This window comes from Barbus barbus (genome assembly GCF_936440315.1).
Source record: "Barbus barbus genome assembly, chromosome: 6".
Taxonomy (NCBI): Eukaryota; Metazoa; Chordata; class Actinopteri; order Cypriniformes; family Cyprinidae; genus Barbus; species Barbus barbus.
In genome coordinates, this window is record NC_136734.1 from 29,151,200 (window position 1) to 29,161,435 (window position 10,236).

The following is a 10,236-nucleotide window of genomic DNA, read 5'->3' on the forward strand; positions in this document are numbered from 1 at the left end:
GCAATTTAAAAAATGCATGAGAGATAAAGGATGATCCTGTAGAACTGTTAACTAGAGCCTTAACAAGTACTACAATCAGTTAAGAAAAGTACTAGAGCACATTATTTAAGAAATGCAGCAATCAGAAAACTACACTTCTGAATCAAAGGTACAGGTACAAGGTAAAACAATCATATCACACCATGAGCAAATCATTCCCCCCATTTTACCCAAGATGGAATGTTACTGCAATTAATAAGAAAGCAAGTATAAGAAAGCAAGTTGCCCCAGATGGCTGCCCGTGCTATTAGTAAGCAAGTAGCAATTTAGAAGGCAATTTTAGCCAAAGCAACTTAAATGGCACAATACAGGGACCATCCCCTGGAGCAGCATCAGGGTTAAAGTTCCTTGCTCATGGGCACAATATCTGTGGTAACCTAAGACGGTAACCTTCTGATGACTAACTCTGTTACTGTAGTTGCATCATATTAGTATAGTACAGTACATTAACACCTGGTCCAAGTACTGTAGAGGAATTTGATTTATAGGCTTTGTTCATTCAGGGCTGCGTTATTCTTTGCATACTGTATGCACATAAGAAGAGCCACAGAAATGTTTCAAGACTTGGTTCATGTTACTACCTGCAAAAAAACAATGACAATAATTAGCACTGTCAGATAAAGACTAGTGGTCAAAAATCACAGTTATTATGTGTGGGTGTTCAATTCATACCTACTTGGATTGGTGCAAAAATGGACGTAAGCTCAAATCTGAGACCTGGCCACCCAAACATTTAATAATCTATACTAGAACTGGCAGCAGTATATAAAAAAAGAGCCCAGATTGGTTGGACCAGAAGAGAGCATACTGTAGTCACTGTTAAAAACATCTACTTTGTATATAATACATTTCAAGCTCAGAATAGGCCTTAATATCAAATGAAAATATTCAGAAGGATACAATTGCATGAAACAGCAATTCATTTAGCTATATCTATATTTTACATCTAAAAAATACTGTAAACATTATTTATAGATTGTAACAATATCCAATTTAACACAGTGCTGCCTGAGAATTACTCATACATGGCGATAAGTGAATTAAATATGGCTAATGTGTCAGAAAAACATTTATAAATAAAACAAATAAATAAGGCCCTGATATGAAGTTATTCTAGTGCAACAGAAGCTGTCAAAATCTGAATATAATTAATTAATAGCTTAATATCTTACAGTTAAATATAATTAAATAGCCCCAAAATCTCATTCAGTAGTTTCCAACCTGAAATCAAAATAATCTGTATTTGCTGATTTTTATGCGATTTTGTTTGTGATTTGGTGCTATTAAAAAGCCACTTTAAAGGCAGGAATACACTGCACAATTTTTGCCCCAGTTTACAGTCGGATTTGACAGATTTCACAGAAAGTTATTAGTGTATGACAGGCACAGGTTATTATTATTATTATTAATTTTAGCTTCAGACTATGATTCCAAGTATCAAACAAGTTATATATTCTGAGCTGATTTTAGAACACACATTGTTTTCATTTGTCATGCCTCTTCAAATAAAAAAGAGCATATTTATAAATGAGTTTTTTTGTGTGTGTGTGTGTGTGTGTTCAGAACGACTTGAAAGTCTGGTAGTGTGTGATCATCAGTTGTGTATGATGCCTAGTGTTTCCATGTGTGTTTAGATTTTAAAAGTCATAGTGTGTTCCACTATGGAATTGCTTTTCCTTGAAAAACAGAACAGTTTCTATTTAACATCTTATGCCTTCCTTTTTTTGTCATCTCTTCCATGGCAACACAGTGTTTAGGTGTCATTTTCACTAAGATGGACAGGACTAAATGTGAGCCATGGGTGAGATGAAAATGAGAAATCACTAGGATTAGAGGGATGATCCACTACGGTGCTTTCATATGTGAATATGCTTTTATAAAAGCAATGGAATATTAAAATAAAAATCAGAACGGCAAAATCTTGGGTGCTTCCTTAGGATTGCTGGATGGCATTGCCCTTAGCTATACGGCCAATTAGAGGCAGGGCTCTGAGTTCTGCACGGAAGCTGTGATTGAGCCAGCAGTATATAAAGGGATTGTAGCAGGTAGAGCTCATGGCCAGCCAGTGAAAGGTGAAGTACAGGGCATTGTTGGCCTGGATCACTTTACTTGACAGCAGCACAACGTAACAGTTTAGAGGAAACCAGCAGACTGCAAACACGGCCACCACTGCGATTAGCATTTTCAAAGTCGTCGTCTTCCTTCTGCGATGAGCGGCTGACTGAGCCAGCGTGACATCACCGACAGCATTCTGGAACCAGACCTTCTTGGCCACCACAAGGTACGATAAGGAGATAATGGCTAAAGGCAATACATAGAGCAGGACGAATGTGGCAAGATCCAGATACTTCCAGAAGAGATCGGAGGGATGGGGAAAGCTGGGTAGACACACCATCCGTACTCTGTTATTGCTAAAAGAGACAAGAAGGGACATCTTATAACATAAAAAGATTAAAGTTGTTAAAGTGTTAGTTCACCCAAAAATTAAAATCTGCTGAACATTTTCTCACCCTCAGGATTTCCAAGATAATTTTGTTTTGAATGAGTGTCGTCAGAGTCCAAACAGCTGATAAAAACATCACAATAATCCACATGACTCCAGTTCTTCAATTAATGTCTTGTGAAGTAAAAGGCTGCATGTTTGTAAAACACAAATTTATCATTAAGGCGTTTTGACCTCTGGCCAAAATACCAGTTCATAATCTATAACACTTCCTCCAGTGAAAAATTCCATCCACTGTTGTCCTGTCACATCAAAATCCACCAACATACAGTATTTGTAAAGAACAGCTTTGGCCTGTGCATAATTGGTGGACTGCAGTTGTTTGGATTAATTGTGGATTATTGTGATGTTTTTGATCAGCTGTTTGAACTCTCATTCTGACAGAAATCTTTTTTAAAAAATTATATATATGATGAATCTACATACTGGATGGCTTGAAGGTGAGTACATTTTCAGCTAATTTTCATTTTAGGGAAGAAAAGCATGATTTTTTTTTTTTAATAGCATTTTTCAAGCTCAAAACCATAAGGTTCAGTTGGGAGTGACGTTTAAAATACAATGGGAGGCTTAATTAGACACAAAACTTATCTCACTGAAGTGTTTATCTCCATCTATTCAACCCTGACAGCAAATACTTCCGAAGATTGGAAAGTGTCCGTGCTTGAATGCTACTTTTTAGAATTTGATTGAGTTTCTTGTGCCCCTGCACTGAGAACGTCTCAGATTACTGGTTCCCTGAAGGGAATGAGAAGCTGCGTCGAAAACGCTAGGGGAATACATGTGTAATCTGTCCAATGGAAGGGCAAGATGTCACGGGCGGGTGACGTAATCGACCAGGAAGCATAAAAGCACGTGCGGTGGAACCGGCATCAGCTTCTAGGAATGAAGCAACCACCGGCAGGGATGCTGGAAGTATGGCCTAGAGACACAGCATCTCGTTCCCTTCAGGGAACCAGGGTTACATACGTAACCTGAGACGTTCCCTTCCAGGAACTCGAGCTGCGTCGAAAACGCTAGGGGAACGAGATGCCCACGCCACCAGACTTCCAAATACCTGCCCTGTGTGTATCCCTCAGGAGCACAGCGAGGGCGAGAGAAAAAGGGCCACGAGTGGCTAAAGTGATCGGGCCTGCGTCCCAAATGTCAACTTCTGAGAAGTGAGTCTTGATCCCCAAGAAGGATCAGAGGACTCGAGGCTATGGAATAGCATCCTGATCCACCACATAGCATAAGCTCTCTGGCCGGAGGCCTCAGCCTCTGGAGGAAACATGTACTAGGGGGTGCCTACCCATTGAGAGGCCACCGAGAAGGGCGCGGTAGGCAGATAAAGCCGCCACGTAAACCTTCAGGGTGGAGTGGGTTACCCCTGCGGAGAAACGGGCCTGCAGGAACTCCAGCACTGTACCAATCGGGCAGTTATCTGGGTCGAGGTGGCGGTCTCCGCACCATGAAGTGACAAGTTTCCTCGTAGAGGGAGCTCTGGATTGGAGGATGGTCTCAGCAACCTCGGTTGAGAGACCAGAAGCTATGAGCTGTGCCTCCTCAGTGGCCACACCCACAGCTTCCACAGCTCCGGGCGAGGGTGGACAATAGTGCCCCTCGCCTGTGAGAGAAGATCTCTCCTGATAGGAATCTCCCATGGAGAGCCGTCGAGGAGAGAAATCAGGTCCGAGAACCATACTCGGCCCGGCCAGAACGGTGCTACCAGTAGTAGACTAACCACATATCGGCGCACTCTCGCCAGAACTCCTTGGAGCAGACCGATCAGGGGAAAGGCGTACAGACGAAGCCTCGGCCAAGTCTGTACCATAGCATCCAGTCCCAGTGAAGCTGGATGACCCCGGGCCTCGGCCCCTGCCTCGACAGGATGTCTGCTCCCATATTGAGATGTAGACGGCTCTCAGCGAGCGAAGTCTGCCCTGGGACTACACAAGGATGCGCACCAACACATGGTGACCTCTTAGGTCTGGGAGAAAGTGTTTGAGTGCTCGAAGCACGGCCAGCATCTCCAGGCAGTTGATGTGCCATGTGAGATGGCAACTATTCCACAGACCGCGGGCAGGGTGGCCACTCATGACCGCTCCCCAACCGGTGAGGGATGCTTCCATCGCTAGCATTATGTGGCGACCAGGAGCTCCCAGCACCGGGCCCTGAGACGAGAACCAAGAACATCTCCAAATGTCTAAGGCATGTAGGCATCGCCGCGTGACCTTGAATGCGAAGTGGGTTTCCCCTTGGGGAGAACCCCTTGGTTCTGAGCCACCACTGTAGGGGTCTCATGTACAGCAGGCCAATAGATATCACGTTGGACGCAGCTGCAATGAGACCCAGCAATTTTTGAAACTGCTTGACAGTGAGTGACTAGCCTTCTCTCACTCTCTTGACTGACGTGAGGATCGACTCAAAACGAGCAGGGGACATGCGTGCCTGCATCGTGGTCGGATCCCACACCACGCCTAGATAAGTGGTTCTCTGTACTGGAGAAAGCACACTTTTCTTGGCGTTCAGTCTCAACCCCCAGCTCTTTCATCTCGATGTAGAATCGCCAGCTGCTCCGATTGAGCTAGAATCAACCAATCGTTGATGTAAAAGTGCGGGATGAGAGTTTCAAGGCCAAAAGGAAGACCTGATATTGGTAAGCATTGCCCCCAAAAGCAAACCTCAGGGACTTCCTGAGAGTGGGAAGGATGGAGACATGGAAGTGTGCGTCCTTTAGATCGATCGTGACAAACCAGTCCTCGGACTTGATCTGAGATACTTACCTGTTTGAGTTTTGAGCATCTTGAACTTCAGTCTGCTGACTGAGTAGTTCAACTGATGCAGATCTAAAATGGGACGCAACCCTCCATCCTTCTTGGGAGCTATGAAGTACCAGCTGTAGAACCCGGACTCTCTTTCGTGAGCAGGGACCACCTTGATGGCCTCCTTCCTCAAGAGAGTGTCTATTTCCTGTTCCATGACCAGAGCCTGCTCGGGGCCCACCAACGTGGGAATCACCCCGTTGAATGGACTGGCAGGAGACGGCCGAACCAGGAGCTCTAGAGCTTCTCAGCTCCGCTACGTTTCCGGGCGGAACCGCTGGAACGCCGCCGCTTGTATATGGGCCTCCTGGTACCTGTCGACGACAGAATTGACGGCATCTCCTTCATGTCAAATAGGGTAAACCACAGAGGCCAGCGATTCTACGGAGCTCAGAAATAGCAGATTTGAGCTTCTATCCCTCATCTAGATCTTTAAGCAGGTATGTCGGCTTGGTACGCCTGTAACACCGCCATGGTGTGCAGACACGCACCAGCCTGACCTGCAGCTGCGTACCCCTTGCCCACCAACGCTGAAGTTGTGCGCCATGTCTTGGTGGGTGAGGTTGGAGCCTTCAGAGACGACGCTGCGCCAGGGGACAGATAGCTCGCGAGCGTCTGTTCCACCTGGGGCATTGCTTCTGATATGAATGAGAATGACGTAATGCACGCGTCGCCTCGGCAACGTGCGCTGCAACAGCGAGCTCCCACTCAAAGGGGGAAGAACCACACCGCTGGCTTCCAGCCCCGAGTGAGAGCGCTAGATCTGGGGAATGCAGGGAGAGATAGGGCGAACCCGTCTCCAACTCGTCCACCAGATCCATGTTGCGATCCCCGCAATCTCACTCGCAGCGGCAGGACCGCGAGATCGTACGGCGTGGAGAAGCACAATCAGCCCCATTACTTAGGGCTGACGGCGCGAATATAATGATGTCATCATTCATAATATGCTTGTGCAAACACTGCAGCTTTACAAAGCTCATCGATGTCCTTCACGTCCACCTCCTCGGAGGAAGACAGGCGGAGCGTCAAGCCCTTTCTCTGGGGGGAAGAAACCGCGGGGCAGGCTTCCGATCCCAGAGAGCGGGCGCTGGATCTGATGGGAAAGGAAGAAGATAGGGGCTCGCCCGTCTTCATTCCTTCCACCTGATCCATGTGCGATTCCCACAAGCGCAGCCGCCGCTCTGCCTTTTTTCTTTTTCTTCGGCAGAAGCGGGACCTGCACCGCGAGGAACGCTAGTGAAAGCTCACTCCTCAAAGAGAGCCTTCCGAGAGCAAGCAGACGCAGTGACAAACGCTCACAAAGCGGGCAGTCAGCTCCCTCGAGAACTGACTCTGCGTGCTTTGCTCTCAAGCAGACCACACACGGACTGTGTATCCCCAGCAGTGATAGTTTGCAGGGAGGAACACACAGCCTTTAATGCTATCGGCTCTCGCCCAATTGCTTGCACACATTGTGGAGCTAATTTCAAGTGATTGTGTAGGGACAAACAACACTAAATAAGACTCACAACACAGATCGACAGACACACACACAGAGTAGCAGTTGCTGAATGACAAAAAGCTGATGCCGGTTCCACCGCACGTGCTTTTATGCTTCCTGGTCACCCGCCCGTGACGTCTCGCCCTTCCATTGGACAGATTACACATGTATTCAGAGCGCGGTCACGCTGAAGACGTTCCCCTAGCGTTTTCGACGCAACTCGAGTTCCTGGAAGGGATCAAAATGTTCTCATGATATTATAACAATCATTATTTACATCCATTCGCCCAGTCATAATAATATTTATCCGTTTTACTTGATTTTATTATCATCATCATCATCAGAAAGAAAGAAAGATCGTACATAAATTCAAAGCGCAGCAGTTTCTGGTAGATGGCATGAGGTAGAGAGAAGCAGGACCCCATGACCCAGATTACACCAATCCAGGCCATGCCCTGAAGCCGAGACATCCTCTGTTTCATTGGATGCATCACCACCTGATGGACAACAACAATCAGCAGTCATGATTGCACACTGGCACGCACTGATTCATTAAGTTTTAATAAGACGAAAAAGCTATTCACTCTAAAGGTTCCATTGTTAAGACATTACAAATGGTTGCATGTGTCTGTTTGTAAGAACACTTACCTGGTGTCTATCAATAGCAATAGCAACCAGTGTAAGAACAGAGACATGAACAGAACAATACTGTGCAAAGCGGCTCACATGGCACATCACCTTCCCAAACACCCATGTACTGTAAACAAACCGAACCTGAAAGAACACATATGCAACAGATTGGCCTTTGATCAAGAGGCATATAAAAATTTAAATGCATGCACATGCTCACCCCTATACACTCACAGAGAGATGAATCATGCACCTCCTCTGTATAGTCGTTGCTAAACAATTAAGAGCAATGATAGAGATAACGTGGATGTGCACACACTCACACACCAGAGGAAGAATGCAGCATAATAACCATACCAAGGCCTTAACCATGTCTTGAACACTGGAGGTATCGTTTACACATGAAAATTGTACCATATTTTCAATTTAAAATGGCCATATGTGAGAAAAATCAGTTTGCATAACTGGGAGCCTTGGGGTGGAGACATCTAATTATCCTCCTCATTGACCCTGAACCATACTCCTTTACAAATGCTCAGCAGACAAAATAGACTGATTATACAACTGACTGATATAATAGTCCCAATGAGAAATAAGGATTCCCAAGATGATAACAAAGAGTATTCTGATACACATGGCACATGGTTTTTCTGTTTAAAAACCATGTGTCAGATTATTGTGCATTCATGATGAATTTATGATTTCAATATATATATATATATATATATATATATTTTTTTTTATGGCTAGTCCAAAAATGTCAAGTGGCATAAAATCAAGTAAATAAAAAAATAAAGAAAAAAAAATCACATATGCCAAGGTTTCTCAACTCTTTCCCTGGAGGGCCAATCTGCTGCAGAGTTTAGCTCCAACCCTGATCAAACTCACCTACCTGTGATTTTCTAATAATCTTGAAAACTCTGATTAGCATGCTCAGGTGTGTTTGATTAGGGTTAGAGCTAAACTCTGCAGGAGTGGGCCAGATTTGAGGATGCCTGATGTAGGCCAATATAAATGGTCAAATTTATTCATTATTTTCAAAACGAAAAAAAAAAAAAATCTTTTTGAGTAACTTATCAAGAAACTTCCTTAAGTAACAAAACGATTATCACTAAAAAAAAAAAAATTATAAACTCAATTTAATAAAAAAATTAAAAAACGTACTTTTTCGATACAGTTTTTCAAATACAATGAATGATAATATAGGCTAATAAATTAACTAATAATACAATTTTTCCATTTGTACAATATAGCCTGAAAAATGTCAGCCAGGGTTTTTTTATTCAAAGGACAGTTACACATTAACTTTATCCTCAACAAACATCGCAACATCACAATGACTTTTATTTTTCATAGAAAATGACTACTTTTGGAATTTTATTGTTTAATGTATTCTGAATTAATTTAAGATCCAGACAATGAGCGACCCAATAACAAAATTGTCTAGATTCTGAATGCATAAATGCAACAAGCGTTTTTTGTTTCCAATGAATTTAACAATACCAAATTTATTTTTATATTTATATTTTTATATATTTATAAAAATTTATATTTATATATATATATTTGTTATTTATATAAGTAGGCTAAATAAGTTAAACTAGTGTAAACTTACCAGAGTAAAAGGCGTGTTGAGGAGAGTTATAAGAATGTCAGCAATGGCTAAATTCATGATGAACAAACTTGTCACCGAGTGCATCCGTTTATTCTTAATAACAACGTGACAAACCACCACGTTTCCGAACAGCGAGATGATGATAATAACGCAATATGCGACGACGAGCAGCGCTCTGATGGTCGGTCTGTGGGATTCAGACTCGTAATTCGCTCCTCTGTCGTACATCGCGTCCAAAGAGAAATTAAAATACATGGAGAAATTCTGCAAAATATAAAACTGCGAGAATAAATCCACGGAGGTGTTTGTGAACGTCATCGTAACGAGGTTGCGGTGGCCGTCTCAAAAACACCAAAGCGCAGTTCTGATGCACTTTTGGACAATTTAGTGGTGCTTGACTCAAAGCCAAACGCTGGAGCGCAGTGTCAAGTGAAGCGGATTGGACTATAGCCACAGTTATTAGTGATTCGTCTCAACCCTAGGCATGATCATAATCACAGTCGTCTCTCTCTCTCTCTCTCTCTCTCTCTCTCTCACACACACACACACACACACACACACAATTGCTACGCGTCGCGGACCAGCATCTCAGCACTGTGCGTCACTGAAGGTTACTTTTAACTGAGACACTCTCCATAATCAATAATCAATAAGCAGCAATATTTGGTATGCTATCAGACAGCAAAGCGACCAATATATGCTTTGCAGCAACGGTGGCTAATTATGCTCACAGTAGGCTATATTGCATCACACTCCCACATCATGCCTTATGCCTTATGCCTGTTGCTGTTGGTGTGTCCATAAAAAGGGTAGGCTACTCTGAGCAATTCTGCGAAGTCAACGAAAATAATAATAAAAAAAGGAATAAAAATTAAAAAACGAATAGAACACCTTACAAAACACAAAACATGTCCAAAAAGATGGAATCAAATTGTAAAAAGGATATACAGTTCCAAAACAGGTTTGAAGAGGGAATAAACAAACCTGACAATTCTGCAGAACCTGACATAATCCTCATTATTGCACTGGTCCCTGGAAAAAAAAAAAAAACTTCTATATTGTATCTACACACCCAGGAAAATGAAAACAGGTAAGTCTGAACTTTGAATATCCATATTCTTACTGTTTCCTTCCACTTTTGTAATTGTAAGATATAAAAAATGTCAAC

General features: G+C 43.2%; 1 protein-coding gene across 1 annotated transcript; it reads right to left on the minus strand.

Moving 5' to 3' along the window:
* Positions 1 to 1,972: 1,972 nt before the first annotated feature.
* On the minus strand, positions 1,973 to 9,386 carry LOC306871900 (G-protein coupled receptor 83-like; the record flags this gene model as incomplete). The annotated part of the gene is made up of 4 exons (XM_079420142.1): positions 1,973 to 2,450; positions 7,187 to 7,320; positions 7,472 to 7,597; positions 9,069 to 9,386. 4 exons carry the CDS (start codon positions 9,384 to 9,386, stop codon positions 1,973 to 1,975), a joined length of 1,056 nt encoding a protein of 351 aa, XP_079276268.1.
* Positions 9,387 to 10,236: the final 850 nt, after the last annotated feature.